Source organism: Aythya marila, assembly GCF_965140915.1.
Source record: "Aythya marila genome assembly, chromosome: 7".
In the NCBI taxonomy this organism is placed as follows: Eukaryota; Metazoa; Chordata; class Aves; order Anseriformes; family Anatidae; genus Aythya; species Aythya marila.
The window spans coordinates 20,134,338-20,157,956 of record NC_139048.1 but is presented as its reverse complement, the minus strand read 5'-3'; the positions used below and the strand labels follow the sequence as shown (position 1 = coordinate 20,157,956).

General features: G+C 45.6%; 1 protein-coding gene across 4 annotated transcripts; it reads right to left on the bottom strand.

The window, feature by feature from the left end:
- Positions 1–360: 360 nt before the first annotated feature.
- On the bottom strand, positions 361–12,428 carry CUEDC2 (CUE domain containing 2). Of its 4 annotated transcripts, XM_082764248.1 has the most exons (11): positions 12,335–12,428; positions 11,794–11,894; positions 6,850–6,943; positions 5,889–6,032; positions 5,504–5,565; positions 4,174–4,307; positions 2,962–3,132; positions 2,713–2,790; positions 2,554–2,615; positions 923–983; positions 362–509 (listed from the first exon to the last, which is right to left on the bottom strand). In XM_082764248.1, exons 3-11 carry the CDS (start codon positions 6,921–6,923, stop codon positions 363–365), a joined length of 933 nt encoding a protein of 310 aa, XP_082620374.1. In that variant the 5' UTR covers positions 6,924–6,943; positions 11,794–11,894; positions 12,335–12,428; the 3' UTR covers position 362. The 4 variants fall into 4 exon arrangements, with proteins under 4 accessions (XP_082620373.1, XP_082620374.1, XP_082620371.1 ...); XM_082764247.1 differs by lacking the exon at positions 2,713–2,790 and having other exon boundaries at positions 361–544; XM_082764245.1 differs by lacking the exon at positions 2,713–2,790.
- Between the last annotated feature and the right edge of the window lie 11,191 nt (positions 12,429–23,619).

Sequence of the window (23,619 nt, the reverse complement as noted above, 5' to 3'; positions counted from 1 at the left end):
CATCATCTTTATTGGCACTTGCACTCAAAGCAGGAGTGCACACAGACTTCTAAAAAGCTTGCTGCAAAACCACAAGCCACATCTTAGATCTAAGAACGTCCCATGCAAGGAATAGCAGAGAATGCCCAGGCCCCCGCTAGCTGCTGTGGTGTGCCCCTGGGGGCAGGACAGCTACCCCCGGAGAGGCTTGTCCTTGTCAGCTGGGTTAGTTCAGGAAGCTGAAAGCAGTGTCCTGGCTCCCAGGTTAGTTCCAGTTAGTGGTGGGTGGGGTGGAGGAGTCCCCTCTCATCCCTAGTGCCACGTGTCCTTCCTCCCACGCCTGGCCAGCGAGGTGGAGGCTGAAGAGCAGGAGGACCTGGCTGTCAGTGGAACTTGTACTTCCTGGCTGGTTTGAGGCTGATGTAAGTTTTCTTCATCTCCTCGCTCTCTGGCTTCTTGATGTCTTTGTACCTCTCTCCCTTTGTACTCACCACCTGGTTATCGATATAGCGGATCAGCTTCTTGGGAGCCTGGAGAGGAAAGACAAACACCAAGTGGATGGCTGCTGGGGAAAGGAAAGGGACAAGCATAAGGAAAGCTGTGTTTGGGGGTGGAGGAACAGCAAGACTAGGTTGGGAGGAGTTACCTGTCCTTTTTGTGGGGAATCTTGGCTAGAAAGGTAAACAAAGCTGTTGGACAGGGGGGAGGGAGGGAGGGATGGCAGAGCAGGAACCATGCTAGTCAGTGGTAGGTACTGACAGACCCTGCGGTGACTAAACTAACCTTCTCTTTTGTAAACTAACCTTCCCTTTTGCTCCCTAGTGGCTCTGTGAATGTTCCTGCCTTGGGACTGCCTCTGCTCTTTGGACTCGCGGTCTGCTCTTTAAACCTTGTAGCCAAAGGCATTCAAACTCTGGGTGAGAAGGAACTGCTCTCTTCTCACCTCTTTTGGTGGAGCTGGCCGATGTGTTTTCTGATCTTCTGCACTATCCACCATCATGTATCTGAAACACAAGAAGCATTTGGTGAATGCTGCAATGTGCATTGCCTAGGGCTATTCACAACCTACATCTTTTTTTTCCTGGCTGGTCTGTGGCTGTGCAACGTGTCCTACTTGCCTAGATTGCAGCTAGGAGTGTTTAAGGTTCCCCTTTGGATGACATGGGCAAGAAGTGTGTCATCATTCTGGTGGGAATCCAGCAGGATTCTCCTGGAGTAGCATCCTTGGCCCTAAGTGAATGGTATGAAAAGCTCAGGCTGTTGAGAATGTGGTTAGTCTCTGTAAAATGGAGAAGTGCTGCGGTCTGGCATGCTCTGCCACTGGGGTAGCTTTGCTCCTTTTCAGTCTGAGTGATGGCAGCCAAAGGAGATGAGGTAAAATCAGAGGGCCAAACTGGTTGCTTCTGCCCTGAAGAGATGGTATGCCTTTCACACTATGTAGTACTTGTCTAGGAAACAAATTTGAGCTGGAAACAACTCTGTAAAAGCATCACCTCTTTCCCTATTTAATTGAAACGTCAGGGCCCAAGTGTTCGCTTGCTGTACTGCTGAGGTACTGGAGCTGGTTTCACAGGTGGGCAGCACAGCTGGCCATGCCTTCTCCCTCAGTAGTTAGCACAGTTGTTCCCATGTATCTTCAACTATGGTGATCTGCTCTCTGTACCTGTGCTTGAACAATGTTTAAAGTACAGGATGTTGCCAAAACGTCATTAAAGTGAAGTTCCTAGAAACGTAACTATCAGCTGGTGTTTTTTTTTTTTTTTTTTTTTTTCTCTGTTCCCTTGCATTTGACTCTGAAAGAAGCCTGCACAGGAGACCAGCAAGGACAGGGACTGTTAATTCTGTCTGGATGCTATTCTGCCTTGCTTTATCTTCCCCAGACCATCAGTTGTTTGTTCCCTCACTGATAAGCATGTGAAGTGGTGGAAAAGATTGATGGATAGACTGGCTGGACAGACACGTGGAAACTGCATGCCCACAGAAGAATACTCATGAAAGCCAAGATCTTTAAGTGGATCGATTAAACTATACTGTGGGTTTTCTATTGAGAATAAAATGCTTTTGGACATGAATAAAGGTAAACCAATCTAAAGCCACTTTCATTCCCCAGAAGTCTTTAGGGAGTCTTTAGAGTGGTTTCTTTAAATGCATTGAATTCACACCTTCAGCAACTGAGATTTGATCTTCCCAATGTTGCTGTACAGTCTCTTAAAGATATCTTTAGACTTGTTTGGACTGTCTCCAAGGATGGAGGCATGAATGAGCTGTTGTAGTTCTACAAGGCACCACGTGTTACCTGAGCTGCGGCCTGATGTTTGTGCCTTGAACCTTTAACTGGGGCCTCAGCTGACAATGCTGTGATTTACGGTATGCCTGCAGGAGGTTGAAACCTCACACACAGCCAGTGCTGTGACCCAGCTGATGGAGGTAAGCTGTTTGTGTGCCAGGGCTCTGAAAGAAACCCCAACCTCTTTTCCCAGCCAAAGGTCATACTTGTGCGTAGATCTTTCAGCTACATGTGAATCAGCTATCTCCTTTATTGTGAGCAGAATATGGGGTTCTTTGGGTACTTACTTCTGTAAGATAACCTGCTTCAGTTCCTCATGGTTAGGTACTCTGCGGGGCCGTGCCAGTTCCTGGGAGGAGACAAAGCAGGTGTGTAAGTAGCAGAACACACAGGGTGCGCAGCTGCCCTGCTAGCTCAGCCCAGTCCAGCTGCTGATGCAGTACTCCCAGCCCGTGGGGGAAGCGGGGTGCCTCGCGCAGCTCCGTGGTGCTGGCTGGGTGTAGGCACAGCCTGTACTTGGAGAGCTGAGGGAGGGAGAGGGGGGTGTTCTGGGTGATTTTCCTGGTCCATCGCTGGGAGCGTGGAAAGTTCCTGCAGTCAAAGTTCCCATTCGTGGTGGGCAGCTGGGATACCTGTCTTTATCTGAGCTCTGCACAGCTCTTCGTCTCGGTGCTGCCCAGCTTAGAGCACGTTACCTTCACACTTGCACCTGCTGGGCCAATTTCCACCTTCTCTTCCACAATTAACTGCACTGCCTCCTCCAAGTTCCCCAGGGCCATGGCTAGTGCCTTCTCTGCCTGGCTCACAGTACAGGCAGGGAACATCTCCAGTAGCAGCTCTGTGCCATTCTTCAAGTCGTCGCCTTCCTAGTTGGAGCAAGAGAGACAAAGCTCTGATTTTGCATCAAGTCAGAAAATTCAATTTGCCTATTAATGAGAGAGAGCATTCAGCTAAAGAGTGACTGTAAATCCCATTCCTGAAGCTAAAAGGGAATTGTATCTGCAAGGACAAAGCATCCCTTAATCTCTTCCCTACTTCAGCCTTTAAAATAGGATTTCTGTTCCCTCACCTGTGTAGGCCTGCTGTTTATCCCCTAGGAGTGAACTTCCTGGGCATTGTGGTTCAAATGCTTGAACTCCTCCCCTTCTGAGGTTATGTGCCCTTTGATCGGAAAGGGATGACACTCCTAAGCATGGGGACCTGCAGCTACACCAGAAGGAAGCACAGCAGCAGCATTTCCTAGAAGGCCGTGGACACAGAAGGATTGAACTGCAGAGCAGTAAGACGCCAGTACTGGAGAAACAGCAAGCAGAGCTTTGGGGTAAGGAGGTGGGGGGCCTACTAGGCACTGCAGTGCCTGCAGCATGGGGCACGCTGACTGGAGCTGCGGGATCAAGACTGCTGTGCCAATGACTGTGTGGTTCAGCTCAGCATGTATACAGCACAGGTCGCTGTGGGTGGGACCGGTGTCTTCAGGACTGACACAGGTGTGGCTACTAGAAACCGCATCACAGCCGGGGAGTGATCAGGCTCAAACTGTCAACTGAGGTGAGTGGAATGGGGTGAAGTGGGGTGGAGCCTGGCTATTGCTGTAGAGGCATCCTTACTGCACTGCTGTAGGATCTTGGAGAGCCCTGGGACAAGCTCTCTCTTGCCCTACTACCTCAGGACAGGGAAGGATGAGCCAGAGTGATGGCTCATGCTCTTCTGGCAGCACTTAATTTTCTTGTTCTGCTTACTGACGCTGTCTTGCTCAGGCCACGCAATGGGGGAGATCACAGGCATCAACGACGCTGTGTCACAGCCTGTGCTGTGCTTCCTGTCGGAGCCAGAAAATGACTGAGGTGTTGCTGACAGCCTAGTGCTAGGTGACGCTGTCACCCTGCTTCCCTGTGGCGTGGACATACCTGGGCCTCGGCTCTGTCTGTTGGAGTGCACAGCCTCTCCCCATTGCAGGCTCCAGCTCCAGGCTTCTGGCCCTTGGTCAGGTCTTCAGAGGGTGCTTCACTCCTGGGTTCGGCAGCCTTTTGGCCAGGTTTTTCTTAAAGACACAGTGGTATGTACTGAGCAACAGCCCCACAGAGGCCAGAGCTCTGTGCTTTCTGTTAGCATTAGATTGCTAGTACAGCATTTGCCAAAGTAAATCCCTTTTAAATGACAAAACTGGGAACCGCTACTGTTCCTCCTGCCTTCACTGAACTAAGGCATCACTTTGATTTTAAATTTAGGAATACACAATGGTGGTTCCAGCCTGTGTGTGACCCAGTGCATCCTGTGGTCAACTTACTCTGATGCATCTCTTTTTACAGGTTCATTCTGTGTCTCTGTAAGGATTTCACCTCTGTTCTATCTTGTCTAAAGCTGGGATGGTGCTCTCCTTCCATGTGCAGGCTGTATCAGGATCCTCAAAGGGTAGGATGGGGGGCACCAGAGCAGAGCAGTAGGTTTTGTCAAGTTCAAGAAAGCAGCAAGCAAAATAAAAGGATTGTCTGTTCTACATGGTGTAGCCTTCTGGCTCCTGGTAAGGCAGCAGTGATGTTGTTAGACAGGCAAAACACAAGCTGTTATGTATGGTTTAATATCCAGGCACTTCACCTGTCTGCTCTCCAACAGGAACTGCCTTTGGGGTTGCTTAGTATAGCTATCCAGCTGACCTGTGAGCACTGAGATCAGAAAGTGCTTACTGCAGTAGTCTTCTGCAGTCCTGCATAACACAGGCCAGAGAGCACATCACAGCTGATTTTGCGTCTGTGACGTGGATCGTGAGTGAATGGGAAGTGAGCTCTGAGTACGCTCAAAGTCTAATCTCTATTTTGTGATGCACCTGAGATGGGCTGCCCAGCAGTACTATCCGTTAGTCGGATGGCTATCAGAGGAGGCAGAAATCTCACTTTCAGGATTAACCTATAGCAGAATTTTGGCAAACATCCCTGTATCTGCTATGACTTTCTTTTTACTCTGGATTTTATCTCAACAGAGGTGTTTAGAGATCTGGTCAAGTGTTTTTCACCCCAGCCTCTTGGACAGTACTCCGTATGACTCAAGCCTCCTGTGTATTTACATCAAAAACCTGGCTGAAAATTATAAAGAAAAAAAAAGTCAACCAATTCAGGCTAGCCTGTAAGATCCTAAGTTTTGCAAACTAGATTGTTTTATGCTGTGACACTGCTCAACTCCAAACACTAAGACTGAAAATGTGCAGAATATACTTGCTTGTACTGAAACCGTGTAACTCACCTTTGTTGCGTGCTTCACCAAGCCTTTCTGAGAGAGAGAACATCATTTCACAAACATCCCCACTGCAAGAGACAGAAGCTGAATAATTAGTGTGAGGAATAAAAGCACTAGCCTCTCCTTCTTGACTACGTCTTTATAGAAAGACAAGGTTTAATGGGAAGTCCAATAAACAAAACTGGCGTTTAAGACAGCCAAGGACCTAGCTTGCAAACTATACTGGGATTAGCATTTATGTATTCAGGCAATGCCTGTCTTAATCATCGTGGCACAGGTTTGGTACTAACACCTCCCTATCTGGGTACAACAAAAGAATTCATGTCATTGAGCTGGTTGGGTCCAGGCACCCATTGCGTGGCATGCACGTACAAGGCAGGAGCACTCATACCTGGGGATCTCTGCAAAGCCCGGAATGTAAGCCTCCATCATTTCTATGAAGGTGTCCATGTCAAACGTCTCCTCAGAGGACTCTGGTGAGCCCAGCTCTTCCAGGACACCCGTGATGTAAGAAAAGAAAACATCATCCATCCCGCTGGAGACAAAGAGAACACAGGACATGGAAGCAGGGTCAACAGGATTATTTTTTTTCTTTCTCATTCTGTGCCTACTCTGTCTAACCTTGTGTCTTTCTAATACAGCAGTAGGAGAACCTATGTGGACTGTATCTTATGGGCAGGTCCCACCAGTAAAGCCAAGCAGCTGCTCTGTAGTTGAGTGGGAAGCATTCACAGATAAGTTCAGAAAATACTGCGTGCTGTTCTTTTGCCTAGGCAGCACTGAATGAAAGCCACAGCACCTGTCTAAAACTACCCAAAACATTCCAAGTGCTCAAACTCTGACTGTTCTGGGTTGACTGCTGTTCTAGGTGATCTCATTATATTTTGTCAAGTTGCAATTTCTGTGGGATGCAGCATTCTCTGCTTGCTGCTCTACACTTGTGTTATTGCTGCCACTGGCTGCAGAACCAGCTGCTGTGCTCTAGCCTCAAGGTGGCTGTATCTTTGTGTGCAGGCAGAGTTCAGAACAGGGAGAGCCTGGACATAGTGGTGCATGCTCAGAAAGCCCTGTGGGATTGCTGTGGGTGAATGGAATTCCATATTCTTATGTATATTACTGGACAAAAATTAATCATCTTGGTCATCAAAGAAATGGCATTACTAGGTTTCAATGCTGAAAGATGGTTGTTCAAGGATTTATACCAAAGCCTGTGCAAATTACCTGCATCCTGGATTTGACTTAAGAAAAAGCAGTACAGCAGAGCTGTAATATTCTACTTAGAGTTCAGCATAATGTGCAGAAAGACAATTAATGCAGAGTTCAAGCTAAAACGATATTAGACCTCAACATACCTGAGGTCTGCAGCAGGGATGAGGGACTGGATGAAACATGTCAGTGTGTCTCGAATGATTCTTTCAAGCTCCATGTCTCTGTAAACCCTTCTCTCTGAAAAAGAGGAAGAAAACTCCATGTAATTTTAAAGGCATGTAGTAGATCAAAATATCACCAAGATCAAAAGGTAAGCATGGTATAAGCAAGCGTGTTCTTCCCATCAGAACAATTCATGAACCCCTCCAGCATGGCTTGATGTTCCCGGGTAACAGCAAAGACATCAGCATTATGAGGATCCACTGGAAATACCAGCCCAAAGTAGCCCAATCTCTTGGGCATCTCCTGCTCACGCTGATGCTGGCAATATGCAGCTGTACCGTACATTTAACAAGTCCCGCGCAGGAAGGAAAGCTGCAAATGCAGATGTGCCCAGCTGCAGGACCTCAGAGGCACCTCCTGAGCAGGAACGCTGTGCTCTCCAGCGGGGAAGGGGCGGCTTGCGCTCACTGCAGGAAGGGGTGGACCTTTCTTCGGCTAAGAGTGTTCTTACTGATGCTTGGACTCAAAAATGAGTGGGAGTGGGAGGAAGGGTTATGTCTCTTGGAGAAAGGAAAACCTTGACTGGATTTCACAGGGAAATACCAAGCAGGGCACAGACAACTAGTCTCCCAGCCAAAATATCAAAGGTCTCCAGGTCAGGCACAGACTGCCAGTGGAATCCCGCCCAAACAGCAGCCTGTTGTGCTCAATAAATGAGCCTTTCTGCAGACAATGCAGCTGCAACAAGGGGCACTTGATAACCCAAAGCTCTCAGGGGAGTTCTAAGAATCACAGAGCTCCTACAGAAGTAACAGCAGAGGGGGGCTGCCCACAGCCCTGCTTCAGCCATCAGTGGTGGGCCTGGACTCAGTCTGGTGGAGAAAAGCCAATCCTCAACCATTCCTTCCCACTTGGGTCTACAAAGCTGTGGGGTGGGCAAACTCCTCGTGTAAGCACAGAGTTCTTCCCGAAGAAGAAAACTAGACCTGCGTGTACAGAAACTGCCATGGTCATCAGCCAAAAAGCTTCCAGGCTGTGGAAGTCATCATGCTCCCCTCATCTCACGCAGAGCAGGACCTGACCAGGACTGTTTCACACTGACTTAGCAGAGCAGTCTCAGTTGCTGTTCCCATGGAATCAAAAAGTTTTAGCATTTCCTGAGATGAGACTTCCAGAGCTAGCAGGATAGAAACAAACCCAGCCCATCATCCTCAGCACTGCGGATACAGGACCTATAAAGGGCCAAAGCACTACAGCATTTTGACAGATCTATCTGCAGTCTCAGGGCCCATTTGAGGTCTGCACTGCACTCGGCCACCACTGCAGGTCACCAGAGTACATGTACACTCTTGTGTTTGTGGCTGGACAGAGCACACCCGGGCCAGCTAGACCTGCCTCTGGCTGTCACACTGAGGCTCTGGTGATTTGATATCGAGGGACAAAGCTGTGACACTCATGCAAAGATGCTCTGTTTGGTACATGGCATCCCACATTGCATCTCCCTGCACCTCTCCTCACAGCAGCTGGACAAAGTGAGACATTGATAGAAGAACTCCCGATTTTCAATGGGTTCAGACCTAAACACAAAAGCCATCTAATTACCCAAACCTTCCTGCAGCTAGTGGTGTCAGTACCAACCTTCCCACTGACACAGTTCCAGTAACTAAAAAAGAAAGCAAGCCCTTCCTTACATTCACCTCTCACTTGGGGCCGTAACAGTGAGTTATCAGTGCTGTACCACCGTATGACCAACATGCAGGTATTAAAACACAGCATGGGCAGGAACAGCCAGGGAAGGCATCATCGGAAAAGATTAGGTTTGCTGTTTCAGTTTTAAGCTGGAACTGCTTAAGTTACTTTACCTCCTGTAATTTCAGATAGAAAACTCCCATTTTACAGCATCAGAGAAAAACAACAGCCCAAACATTTTCAGGTAGGAGCTCTTCATGCAAAGAGCCCAAGCGAGCCCCTGTGCTGCTTTTTCCTTCGGTCTCATGAGAATCCTTTGCTTGCTTTTATCAGTTTTGCAGGTGTCATAGCCTGCAAGCGTGGAAGCTGGCTGTAAAAACCACTCTGTGTAAAAACACCTTCCTGCTGCCCATTTGTTGGTTTAGTGGTGTTTTTTTTTTTTTGTTTATGTTCTCTAGTGGTGCGACAGAAACAAGTTTGTCTTTGCATCACACCCAGAAAAAAAGGTGAGCTTTGTTCTATCCTTCTCAGACATCAAAGAGCCAACGGTAAGATTTTGAATCTAAGTCATGGCAAGAATACTGTCCTAAGCAGCATGTTTTTTCCCAATTTTTAAGCTGAATCTGCAAACACTGGCAACCACCAAGCCCCCTAAACTTATATATGAACAAGCACAAGAGAAGTAATTTTCTTTTTATGGAAATGAGAGAAGGAAAATCAACATTTAGCAGTCAAAACATTCTTCCTACTGCCACTTCTATCAAGAATGCTTACTTCCTTCTTATTCAGTTTTCACTACTTGGAAGCTGAAGCCTAAAAGATTTTGTCCATTTCCATGAAACAGGCCCATATTCTGTAAGAGATGCTGCATAGTAACCAATAACATTTCCTGACAACCCAATTACCTGAACAACAGAGCACAATTCCCCATGTCAAAGGCACTTTTGTGAGGTCCATAAATTAGCTGCTGGTAATTTATTCTGATCAATAGAACAGGCAAAGTCACTCATCTCCTTAATCAAAGGCAAGTGTCAGACTGGGACAAGAGAAACAGGAAAAAATAATTCAGAAGTGGTATTGTAGAGGTGGCCAGTTACCAACCGGTCTCGAATCCGTTCCCCAACCTCTGACAATCAAGAAAAATACTGGTTTGAAAGGTTTGAAAATATCAAGATACTTTCCTGCAGAGTTACTATGTTGTGTATGAACAAAAGCCATTTCCTTGTGTCTATGAGAAGAAAGAAGCCACCAGGGTCTAACTACTGTGTATAAATTCTCCCTGGCATCTCACACAAATCCATCCACCAGCACACTTGAGATTTAAGGTTTATATCCAGGGAAGCCATGCTGCCACTTTTAGCCTGCCTTTGAAGAAAGGAAACCCCTTAATGACAAAAGCAGCCTTACAATGAAGGACAGAAAGGCAAGGTGAGCAACTATTTTTTTTTCATGGGTCAGTCACCATCCTTTACCTGGGGAACCCACCTCTGCTCCGATAAAACCACAGGCACCAGCCTTCTGAGAGACAGGCACACTTGCATTTCATCATTTATTGCTGGGAGGAGTGATTTTATTCCCTGGTAAATAAACTGTCCTTGCAAAACTTAACTTCTTGGGATCTGTAAAGCACAATGGTCTCTGCCAAGCAAGGCTTGTGGAAAGTAAAGTCCTCAGTGTCCTCGGGCCTTTCAGATTTGGTGGGTATTGAAAGAGGGAGCTGATTAAAAACCTATGCACAAACATTTTTAAATGGATTCTTCAGGGAAGAAACCTATGTTGCTGCATGTTCATCTCCACATATATCCAAGTTCAGAATTACATAACGCAGGACCCTAAAGCACCTTATATAATATACCTTCAAATGCCAATTTTTTTTTTCCAGTGGTGCAATAGTTAAGGGAGAGATTTACTAGAAAACCTTATCCTTTGCGCACAGTTTTGTGGAGGAGTGATTTACAACGCACTGCATGATCTAAAACCCAAAGGCAAGAGAAATTGCTTTCCCGGGAGTACAATTGTACTGAAAAGGTGCTATCATCATTTTAAACTTCCAGCCATAATTGCAGTGCAGATTTTAAGATCACTTCAGAAGTTGTCAGCCAACTCAAATACGTCTGTGAAAGTCCTGCTGCATTTCTTGTCATTATGATGTGGGCATGGCTTATCATGCTGCACAGGATCTAACTTGCTTTTTCTAGTTATGCTATATTCAAAAAAAGTTGGCTTCTTTTTGTACAACGCACATGAATCCGCTTTTCTTCAGAAAAAGGAGAAAAATCTGAAATGTTTGCATATGGCTAGATCATTTCTGAAGACTCTTTCAGCTCAAATTTCTGTAATCATTCTTAAATGGTCAATGGGATGTGATGGGAATGATTTATAGTGCCTTAGATTTTATATTAACAAGATAGACTTTAGGAGAACAATTTAGGAAAAGGCTTCTGAGCTGAGAGGAACTGCCATTTGGATGTATATCAATTTTTATGAGATCATAAATTTGCCTACCAAAGAGTCGAGGTTGCTGCAAGAGGAAGGAGATGCATGTTGTAGGCCTTGGTTGTATGCCTTCGGAGCAGGCTAGAGAAAATTTAGGTAAAAATGATCAGGCTTTCTGGCTGAGGGATTGACTATAACACCTTTACAAGGTTCTTTTAGTTCAAGTTCCAGTAATTACTCTTAAGTGAGTAAGTAATGGAACAGGGATGGTTCGCTGTGCTCTCTCTGAACACTTGCTATGAGAAGGTACAAGGCACTTCTTGTGCAGCTGTGTGTGTGTATGTGCTTGGGAAAGCAGAGACCCCTGGGACACAAGGAGCTCTCGGTACAGCCCGTGACATACAAACTCAGAGGAAGTCTCTGGTACATCCAAGCAGAAATCAGACCTGCAGGAAAGATGGAGAGCTGTGGCTATATTCCACTGACCTACTTTTCCTCCTGAAACTTTGCTGACTTGAAATAAAACTTTCCAGGCTGCATAACACCTTACGTTCCGGCGTGCCCGTTTTTTGTTTTTCCTGCTAAAGAAGTCCCTGAAAGGACCTCCACGGTACGGCTGCTACGGGAAAGCAGGCTGAGGTCATTGAAAACATCAGCACAGTGAGCTGCTTACTGATACGATGTTACAACAAGGCTGTTGTTAATAACATAGACCCTTCCGAGGAGGGTAGCAAAGCCGGAATTCCCCCTCAGTGGGGTGGCTGCAGGCTGGTGGTGCCGTGCTGCCGCTGGTCCCTTACCTGAGCAGGCCCTCTGCCCTCTGCCCGTGCTCACAGGGCACCCCGCTGCCCGCAGCGACAGCACATCCTGCTGGGGACAGGCCAGGAGCCGGGGACCCTTCCTGGGAAAGGACAGCTCGGTTAGCCCGACAGCGAATAGAACACGTTTGCTCTTTGCGCGTGGTGGCTTTGGGGCACGGCTGCTGTCACCTGTGCCTGCCTCCCCAGCCGCCGCGGGTGGCGTTGTACCCCTCGGCACAACGTCTGCACGCGGTGACCTCGGACTCAGCACGGCGCCCTGGAGCCCGCTGCCCCCCGGCGTTTTGCCGATATTCCCCATCTCTGCGCCGAGCCCCGCTCACCGCCGGGGCACCGCAGGAGCGCGTGTGGCGCCCGGCGGGCCGCGCGGCTCCCGGCCGCCCTCACAGGGCCCCTGCTGCCCCCCCCTCCCGGACCGGGGACCCCAGGGGGCCCCGCGGGCCGGCCCCGGCCCCGGCCCCTCCGTGCCCCTCAGCCCCGCCGCTCCCCCCCGCGCTGAGGCAGCGGCCGTTGGCGGGGTCACCTGATCGCGCCGCCGCCGCCGCCGGTCCCGCGCGGCGCTCTTGAACGCGTCACGTGGCCGCGGAGGGCGCCGCCGGCCGCAGAGGCGGGCGGGCGTACGGGGAGAGCGGCGGAGGGCTGGCACCGCTCCCCGCGCCGCCATCTTGGTTGAGGGCACGAGCTGTGAGGGGCGGCGCGGTGGGTGTGTTGCCCGCCGAGTTTTTGAGGGCGATAAAAGGACATTTCGCAGTGAAAACAATACATTTTTGAGGTGAAATAAGATAGGTTAAGATGAACACAAGATACTTTTAAGTGAAAGCAAGGCAATCTGAGGTGAAAACAAGATATTCTGTGGAGAACACAAGACGTTTTCAGGTGAAAATGATATTTTGTAGTGAAAGCAAGGAGTTCTGAGGTGAAAAAAATACTTTTTGGGGTAAAAAAAGACATTCTGTGTTTAAAACGACGTTTTGAGATGAAAACAAGGCATTTTGAGGTGAAAACGTGGAATTTTAGGGTGAAAATGAGACATTTTGGAGTAAAAACTACATGTTTTGAGGTAAAAAGAAAACATTCTGGGAGGAAAACAAGGCATTTTGTGATGAAAAGATATTTTGGGGGTGAAAATGAGGCTTTTTGGGTGAAAAGACATTTTGGGGTGAAAACGAGGCATTTTAGGGTGAAAATGAGATTTTTTGGGTTCAAGACGAGGCATTTTGAAATGAAAAAACTCGTTTTTTGCTGAAAACAACACATTTTGCAATGAAAAAATGACGTTTTGGGGTGAAATCAAGGCATTTTGAGCTGAAACCTAGACATTTTGGGGGGAAACAGGGACATTTTGAGGGGAAAATGAGTCATTTTGGGGTAAATACGGGACATTTTCTGGTAGAAAGGAGAAATTTTGAGGTGAAAACAAGGTATTTTCGGGTGAAAACAGGACATTTTGAGGGGAAAACAAGTCATTTTGAGGTGAAAACGGGACATTTTGGGGTGAAAAGCTATTTTGAAGTGTAAACAAGAAATTTTGTGGAGAAATAAGGTGTTTTGAGGTGGAAAAGAAACATTTGGGGTAAAAAAAAAAAGATGTTTTGGGATGAAAACAACTCATTTTGTGGTGAAAACGAGACTTTTTGAGGTGAAAACAAGGCATTTTGGGATGAAAAGTTATTTTGAACAGGAAATGACATTTTGTGAAGAAAGACGGTGTTCTGAGGTGAAAACAAGGTATTTTGTGGTGAAAAGCCATTTTGAAGTGGAAACAAGGTGTTTTGGAGTGAAAATGGGACATTTTGTGGTGAAAAGTTATTTTTGGGAAAAAGTTATAATTTTGGATGAAAATGAGGCATTTTGGTGTGAAAAGAAGACATTTTGTGGTGAAACCTAGATGTTTTGAGGTGAAAAGAAGACATTTGGGGGGTGGGGATGAAAAGGAGACATTTTGGGGTGAAAAAGGGGACGTTTTGAGGGGAAAACGTGGCATTTTGTGGTGAAAAGTAGACATTTTTGGGTGAAAAGCTATTTTGAAGTGTAAACAAGAAATTTTGTGGAGAAGGAAGGTGTTTTGAGGTGTAAAATGACGTTTGGGGGTAAAAAAAAAAAGACATTCTGTGGTTAAAACAAAATTTTGGGATGAAAACAAGGCATTTTGTGGTGAAAACATGGAATTTTGGGGTGAAAATGAGAGATTCGGTGGTGAAAAAGACATTTTGGGGTGAAAACTAGAGGTTTTGGGGTGAAAAAGAGACATTTTGAGGTGAAAACAAGGCATTTTGTGGTGAAAACTAGACATTTTGGGGTGAGAAGCTATTTTGAAGTGGAAACGACATTTTGTGGAGAAAGAAGGTGTTTTGGGGTGAAAACGGGACATTTTGTGGTGAAAAGATATTTTTTGGGGGAAAAAAAAACATATTTTTGGATGAAAACGAGGCATTTTGGGATGAAAAGAAGATATTTTGTGGTGAAACCTAGATGTTTTGAGGTGAAAAGAAGACCTTTTAGGGTGAAAACAAGACATTTTGAGGTGAAAACAAGTCAGCGTGGATTCACCAAGGGGAAGTTGTGCTCGACCAACCTCGTTGCCTTCTATGACGGCATCACCAGCTGGGTAGATGGGGGAGAGCGGTGGATGTCAGCTACCTTGACTTTAGCAAGGCTTTCGATACTGTCTCCCATGAAATCCTGCTAGCAAAGCTGAGAAAGTGTGGGATAGATGAGTGGATGGCAAGGTGGGTTGAGAGCTGGCTGACTGGCCGAGCTCAGAGGGTGGTGATCAGCGGAGCAGAGTCTGGCTGGAGGCCTGTGGCTAGTGGTGTTCCCCAGGGGTCGATGCTGGGTCCGGTCTTGTTCAACATCTTCATTAACGACCTTGATGAGGGAATAGTGTCTGCCCTCAGCAAGTACACCGATGACACAAAGCTGGGAGGAGTGGCTGACAGGCCTGAAGGCTGTGCTGCCATTCAGTGAGACCTGGACTGGCTGGAGAGATGGGCAGGAAGAAACCAAATGAGATTTAATAAGAGCAAGTGTAGAGTCCTGCACCTGGGAAGGAACAACCCGAAGTATCGGTACAGGCTGCGGGATGACCTGCTGGAGAGGAGCTCTGAGGAGAAGGACCTGGGGGTCCTGGTGGATGACAGGTTGACCATGAGCCAGCACTGTGCCCTTGTGGCCAAGAGGGCCAATGGGATCCTGGCGTGCATTAAAAAGAGTGTGGCCAGCAGGTCAAGGGAGGCGATCCTCCCTCTCTACTCTGCCCTGGTCAGGCCTCTCCTGGAGTACTGTGTCCAGTTCTGAGCTCCCTAGTACAAGAAAGACAGGGATCTCCTGGAAAGTCCAGCGGAGGGCCACAAACATGATACGGGGCCTGGAGCATCTTCCCTATGAGGAAAGGCTGAGAGACCTGGGTCTGTTCAGCCTGGAGAAGAGAAGACTGAGAGGGGATCTCCTCAGTGTATATAAATACCTGAGGGGTGGGGGACAGAAGGCTGTAGCCAACCTCTTCTCAGTGGTTTGTGGGGATAGGACAAGGGGCAATGGCTGCAAGTTAGAGCACAGGAAGTTCCGCACTGACATGCGAAAGAACTTCTTCATGGTGAGGGTGATGGAGCATTGGAACAGGCTGCCTAGGGAGGTTGTGGAGTCTCCTTCTCTGGAGATATTCAAGGCCTGTCTGGACGCCTACCTGGGCAGCCTGCTCTGAGGAACCTGCTTTGGCAGGGGGGTTGGACCCGATGATCTTCTGAGGTCCCTACCAACCCCTACAGTTCTGTGATTTCTGATTTTGGGGTGAAAACGAGACATTTTGTGGTGAAAAGATATTTTAAAGTGGAAACAAGGCATTTTGGGGTGAAAATGGGGAATTTTGTGGTTAAAAGGGGACATTTTGTGGTGAAAAGATAGCTTAAGGTGAAAAAAGATATTTTGTGGAGAAAACAAGGCGTTTTGAGGTGGAAACGACATTTGGGGTGAAAAAAAAAGCTTTTTGAGGTGAAAGGAAGATGTTTTGGGCTAAGAGCAAGGCATTTTGGGTTGAAAACTACACCTTTTGTTCTGAAAATGACACTTTGGGGTGAAAGCAAGGCATTTTGAGGCCAAAAAAAATGGATGTTTTGGGGTAAAAAGACATTTTGTGGTGATAACTATATTTTGGGTTAAAAAGGTGTTTTGGGGTTTAAATGAGGCATTTTGTGGTGAAAACGAGGTGTTTTGGGTGTTAGAATTACATTTTGTGGTGAGAACAATGCATTTTGAGGAGTTAGAGCCCTCCTGGCTCCACAGGTGCTTCTTAACTGCGGTTCCTGCAGTGTGGCAGCACCACTGGGGGAATATTTCCCAAGCTCCTGACCCTGCAGGAGGTGGTAGCCATGTCCAGCACTCGTCGCCTCTGTTGGCTTCCAGAGAATCCCCTGCTCCGTCCCACAGCTGCCAGCCTGCCTCTCGGCCTCGTGTTTTGAGGGCTTAGAAGACCGCTCTGTGTATGTTCAGGAGGCCTCATGCTGCTCCTGAGAAGAGCGGGGCGGTGCGGCTGGGCAGGAGCTCTGCTGCCTTTACCCTGCTCCTGCAGTCCCTCCCTGCTCCCAGCGAGGTGAGCCGTGCTTCCATGTGCTTGTGGTGCCCGCTGGTGCCCGAGTCTCAGAGGAGTAATTCCCTGATCCCAGGTGCTGCTCTGTCATAAAAATCCCGGAGCAGCAAGGCATGGTTGTTCTCTGACTCACGCTTCTCAGTATTACGTTGTTAAATACCAAACACATGAGCCTGGTTCTGCCTTTGGCTGTACCAGGAAAAATCCAAAGTAATGCCACTTGGGCGAGGGACATTATTCCACACCCACGCCAGTGTCATTAAGAGCAGATCTGTTCCCATTATTTATTTCTCTTTAAATACATACGCAGGTCTCCTTTGATGTTGGTATGAATTTTTGCTCTTTGAATTCTGCTTTTGGCTGCGCCTATCACACTTTAACTGAAGCTCATCAACTACACTGCACTGCCTTTCCCATGTTCTGTGATTTTTATCTCATTTTGGGAATTGATGTGAAAATCACCCAAGCCTCAGATTTGTAGGATTAGTTTTAACTTGTGTGACCTGATTGTGTAAAGGACGTGCTGAAAACGTAGCTGCCTCTGGGGCAGGTACGGGGTGGAAACTGCATTACAGCACACTGAAGTTGAAGGGGGATTTTTGAAGACAATGAAGTAGCTCAGGTAAAGCCCCTACAGATTAAAAGCTTTAAAGCTAAGATAAACAGTTGCAGTTATCTTGTCTGACCTAACTTCCTGGAGTTAATTCTTGACTGAATTAGAACAGGACTTCCTGAACTAATTTATGGTTAAGGAGGCACAGGAGGTTCTACCAGCTTTTTCACAGGTGATCTGTGGCACCCTATTCATCAGCAGAATTTAAGGATTCATTTGCTTTGGGTCACTCTGCTTCGTGGTTTTCTTGTCTTGTTTGGAATTGTAGTAGTGGTACTGTGGACACTGGAACAAATTTAGCTTCTAATAGCTCCCTAATTTAAAGCTAAATTCAGAGTTTTTTTTGACCTAGAACTCGATAAAGACTCCACAGGGATTCCCTATACAAACACACAAAACACAGCCTTGTAGAGGGCCCAGGCAGAAGGGAGCAGCAGTGCAGGATATTGTTCTCGCAGAGCCCTTCTGCTCGTCAGTCACAGGCTACTGCAAACCAGGCAGGTTAACATACCGCCTAATTATTTGATGGGATTCATATTCTTTCACAAATGCGATGAATAATGCACGTGCGTTGAATCAGGCCAGAGGAAAACTATTCCTTCTCCAGCTTATTATTAACTCCTTGTTGTATAACGTACTTGAAATCGGTTGGTTCTGTGGTATTTTAATGTGTGGGTGGGTGGTATATATATATGTGAATAATTTAAACTGTAACACGTCTCTTTGATATTTGACTTGAAACTAGAGAACAAAAATGAATTCTATCCACCTGGTTTTGCCCCTGCTTAATACTGGCATCTCCCCTGCAGTGGGTATTCTGCATTTTTTTTCCTGTAGGTTTGAAACGCTCCACTGTTGGGGCTTAATCTGAAGAAAGGAGCTCATTTTTGGGGGAGATGTGTTTTTTGATATTGTGGCTTTATCTCTCTCTCTCTCTCTCTCTTTTTTTTTTTTTTTTTTTTGTTGATCCCATCACATGTTCATATGTGTCCTTGAGACTGAAAATATTTTCTCTTCCCCTTGGTAGGCCTACAATATCAGCGCATAGCTTTATGTTTTGTCCACTGCTTTTATTCTTACTAAAACAAAATACATTTTAATTGTGATCTATCTTCAGCCTTCTACAGGGGCCCCTTTATGTAGAATGAGTGTATTTTGAGAACAAAAAGTCTTTTTTTTTTTTTTTAATGTATTCAGCAAACAGTGTTCATTCTTACAGCGTTACAGAAATTTAAACAGTCTTAAGTGTGGAAAACTTATGAACACCCCTTTGAAAGCATACACCTTGCCCCAATTTCTGCTGCAACAAAAGGAGACTCCAACTCTCCCATTCTAATTTTGCAGGCACTTCGCAGAATTGCTTTTTTCCACGATAATGAGCAAGAACGGGGTCCTGGAGCCCTCTGGTGGATGTCTTGCAGAAGACAGGCAGCTGAAAGCGTAAGTAAACGAACTTTAAGAATGCTGTTGCCATTTTCTCATCCTTATTTCTCAGCTGATTATAAATGTGCTTAATTTGAAATCCAAAAGGTGATTATTTCTGTCACTCCTGAGAGAAGTCATGTCACAATTTCAGAGTCTCATGGGTGAATTGACCTGCATCTCAAGGCTACAATCAGATTTAATCAAGACTTTTTGTCTTTACTTTCTTGGTAACAGGAAGTTCTATGCGAAAATTTCCTTCATTTATCACAATTACAGTGGTCTTGTAGTCAAATAACAGACGATTCTGAGTTTGTGACAAAGTAATCTATTTCATTCACAGGTACAAAAACTTTTATGATAGAGAATTGGGTGATTTATCTAAAAATAAATAGAAAAGTAAGTGAATAATAAGTAAATGAATAATTTGTCTGTCATCTTTCTGTCAGGGAGCTCATTGTGCTTTACATTTGTGTCTTATTTTATATACAGTAGGCTGGAACACAGAAAGATGACATGTATTTCCAAAAATTTCAGTATGTGTCTGTGACAGATCTGGGAAGAAGAATTAGGAATTTAGGTTCCCTGACTCATCCTGTGTTAACAAGTTTGTTCCTTAGGAGCATTTCTGAGGATGTGAAAAAACAAAGCAAATGGGGGACAAAGTCTTTTTTCAGTCTCTGGTTGTAACACATTCAGCAAAGCTGGTCTATAAAGGGACTGGGGTGTGTGCCTTTTGCTGCTCCATTGATTTGGTCAGCTTTAAAGGAGCAGTAAGAAGATGATACTGAAAAGCCCTGAAGAGATGGAGGCTTTTGTTCTGCAGAAGGCCCTTGGTGCTGTTATATTGGATACTGATGTACTTAAACCAGTGAAAAAAGTAGTTCTAAAGTTGGTGGTGGTTAGATCAAAAGTCAGACAAGAAATGCCCAGGTAAAAATGTCAGATGATCCCACAGTTTGGAGGATCTTTTAGACTGCTAAATATTTGGAAGTGCTGACCTGTGTGCCGATGCTGTAAGTGGTGTGTGCTCTACGTCAGGCAGCTTTTTTGAGTTTCTCGTAGGTGTAGCTAGTCAGAGTTCAGTAATGGGCTGATTCTTAGTCATTGCATATGACTCTCACTGTGCAGGTTTTCTTTTTAGCAAGTGTAATACAGGGCTTTCTTGGTAGTATTGTTGTCTGGGACAACACTGTTCCTGTTGTGTTGTTCTGAAGCAACTGACTTTACAGCATCAAGACTGCTGTGACTCCTTGCATTTTATCTGTGAATGCAGGCCCTACTGCCACGAAGGACTTTGTGTCTCTAGGATGTTGCTTCTCAGCCACGTGCCAAGGTAGAATAGTGGACACTTTGCCGGGCCAGGGACAAACTGGTTTAAATATCATTTATTGAAAGCTCGTTGGTTTGCCATGTGTATTTTATATAAAATATTGTCAGGACCTGTTCTGCTGCTGCTTTTATATGTGAAAGTAATTTTTGTGTTCTACTTTTTTTTTTTTGTAGCAGCTAACTCAGCCAGAACCCAAATATGAAAGCTTTCCCTAATTTAGAGGAATTTTAAGAACTGGAAAATTTTAATACTTATCTAGCGGCATTTGAATGTGTCTCTGAATTTGCATAATAAATGCCTGATCTTTGCTGTTGGCAGAACTAAAATATGGAGAGGATCAGAATACGATTTAAGCACTCCATCTTTCTCTAACTTCTTTTGTTCAGATGTCATGGGAAAAAAAAATATTTCTGTACTGGAAAGAGGTTAGGACACTTAGGTTCTGATTCTCACCTCCCTCTGTCCTCGAGCATTATCTTCATTTTATAGATGGACAAGGTGAGGCTAGCAACACTTCACATTTTGTTAAAACGTTTTGAGGTCTGCTACTGAAAAGTGAATTCAAAAGCCTCAGACTTCCTGTATAATTATGTAGCTTTTCTTTTACTTATCCAACTGCTTCATCTCAGGCAGACTGAAAAGAGAAAACACTCTTAGCTGGGATAATGTACCTGCCTTCAGAGCATTCTGATTAAATTATACACTATAAAATTATCCTTGAGGAAAAAAAAAAGGCGGGGTTGGGGGGGGTGGAAGAAAAAAGAAAAAAAAAAAAAGGATGCTGCCTTCAGGAGTTCCCTCAAGAGTTCCAGGCAATTTGTGTCTTTTGGTTTTGATGGCTGGTATTTTTGGCCAGAATATTCCCAGCATGTAGGGAAAGAGCACAAGGTGCATCTGGTTCCTTGTTGTCTTTCGATGCCCTGCTCTTGGAGGGTTCTGCTTTTTAGATTTGATTTGCACTTGAAAAACAAGTTTGCAAAAACAGTTTTAGGAGACAAAGTCATTCTAAGCAGCAGTGAGAAAAGCTGCAGTGTCTGAGAACAGATATAACCATTGAAGAAATACTTAGCTTTTTTTTTTATTCTGGTTCCCATAGGTGTGTATTAGTAAAAACACTACAACAGGTGTATGGTGGAGGATGAATGTTGTTACACAGAAGTTGCCATCTTCTAACGTGGACTGTGTAGGAAATATCCTCTTCATAGAGCACACCCTGGTGAACCAGAAGGATGAGTTTACTCCCTTAAAAATTTTACTGTACTCCTAACTACTCCCCATGGAATCAGTTAATCCTGCAGTTGTTGATAAAAGCACACTCACTTCCTTGGCATAGCCCAATTACTTTGCTTGTTGTCTGAAGCAGTCCTCAACCCTGGTTATTGGGCAGCAGGTGGGCAATTTGTGTGAGAACTGCTAGAGCTGGCAGCTGAGGGCTGTTGAAGATCAGTGCAGCAGCTGAGCACTAGATGCCACTCTAAGGCCACAGTAGGAGCTTTGCAAGCCTGCTGCAAGAGCTGTACTGGTGGAGAAGGCCAGGACGCTAGGTCCCAGAAAGCCCTGTGCGGGAGGGAGACAGGCCGTGCTCCTTGCATACCCCCCCCCAGTGAGGCTGACAAACCAAACGGAGAAGGTGAATTAGGGGCCACCGGCTGGGGATTCAACCCCCATGGGAGTCAGGGCCTGCAGCAGGTGCTTCAGATGGAAATTAAACTTCCAGAGTTAACTAATAATCTCCCAGCTTTTATGGCTTTGTGCACAGGTGTCCTTACTTTTACCTGTTAGCCAGATGGGCTCAGAAGGAAGGGGGAAGATCAAGGTGAAAGGGCATTTATAGCTCCCTGGGTGGAATTTTGTGAGAGCTTAAGGATGGTCTGAAGAGCTATGGCTCTTACACTGTTGCTGCTGGTACGGTCCTTCTGCAGGCAGGTCTGTAAAAGTATGTGATCAGTAGAAATGTGGCTAACCTCCTCCTACACCAATCCCCTATGTGTCCTAAACATTGCAGCATTGTGCTGGGAACCAGACATCAAAACTGTCTATAATCTGACTTAGCTAATGGGCATGAGTCACAAACCTCAGCGTGAGACTTGTGTGGCTCACAAAATGCAGGAGTATCTGAATAAAGGTTTGGCTTGCTGTCAAGATAACAGCTCGTTGTGGAGTTTGGATTCAGATCAAGGCTGAAATGTGAATTGAAGTTTTGATGGGACAGCATTTTTTCTGGGAATTGAGTTTGTTTTACTGAACAGTTTGAATACTTTCTGTGAATGCCCCATACTATACATCTTTTAAAACAATATTCTCTGTTCATGCAACATAAGGTTAGTAGCATGAATGTGCGCTTACAAGTACTGAAGAAGCTTCTCGAATTAGGGGTAGTGACAGCAGGCAAAGACTTTCTTGTCATTAACTGGGAGATAAGTCTGAGTAGGCCCTTCACCTTCTGAACTGCTGAGCTCTTGATGTTTCCACCTAGACACCCAGTGCTTTGTATGCGTGTGTGTGTATATGTATATATATCCTCTTATATAGAAGGATTTATCAATGCAACGTCAGAGTTTTGAGTTAACTGTGTAGCTTGAAGTCGTCAGCCTTGACGAGGAGTACATGCTGATCAGGAGGAAGCAGGAAGGGATAAATCTCAGTAAAAATCCTAGTCATTGATGCGTATTATTTCTCTTTCAATTACTTGGTATTCCTACATCAGGAAAAGTGTGCAATGCATTGCTGAGTGAGTTATGCTGGTTTCAAATAGCACGCTTACAGAGAAAATAAGATCTTCGCTGCTACTAGCTAGAGGAATATTTTAAGGAAGGGTAGAGGCACGTATCTCAGAGCTGAATGTTCTGGGGTGCTGACTTCTGGGGACACTAGCACTGCATTGCTGGTCGGTGGTCCTCCTCAGCCCTCACATCTGTGCTGTGACTGGATCCAGCCTTGTTAGAGGAGACGTCTGTGTGGGGAATTTCACTTTAACAGAATTAAGTACTCAAAAAGAAATGCTCTTGGCAAGTATAATGCCTCGCCTGACTGTTTTGTTCTCTGTATAAAGAATAAATACCTGTTACAGTTACTTGCAAAAGGAATTTCTGATTTAGCTCAAATGGTAGAGGATTGTCTTTTTGGTGCTGAAGTTTTTGTATTTGCTCCCTGCTGACCAGTTTAAACGTTTGTTACGTGGAGGCCGTAAACCTTACTAGTGAAACAGGTAGCAAGGGCTAGAAACTCTGCAGCACTTCAGTAGCCTGGCAATATGATTCTAGTAAAAAGCACCAGAAAGAAATATTCTGTCTCTCCTGCCAGCACCTACCTTCTGGAAAAGCTACATATCAGCAGAGTGGTTGTTCAGTGATGTATGGAGGGCTCGTATGTGTTTTTTCATGTATCCATATGTGAATGTATATTGTCCTGCGGTTGTCTAACCCACCTGGGGTCCCCTAGGTCTGTGAACTAAAGCCTGTGTAGTTATCTAACACAGGATGTTGGGTCAGTTTCTGTTTTCCCTAACCTGAATTTAAATGCAGAAGCGAGTACTTTGAAGTAGAGCATTCTTGGGTATTAAGGAAGGAGCTTGGTCTTTCGTATGTAAATTACCCTGCCATCGCACACACAATCTTTTATCCATGAAGCCACCCAAGTCCTAACCTGGAATTTCAAGGTTTTCTGTCGGCAACATCCATCTTCTGTGGCCCTCCTCATATTAGCATTGATCTACAGTGGAAATAGAGAACACGGCTGTGTTATTATATACCCAGCTGCAATTTCTGTTCCAGTGATTGAGTGTACATACAGAATTTTTGAAACATGGCCATTCTAACTTATTTTGTCTTCCTGTCAATAACATGGCACTTGTCC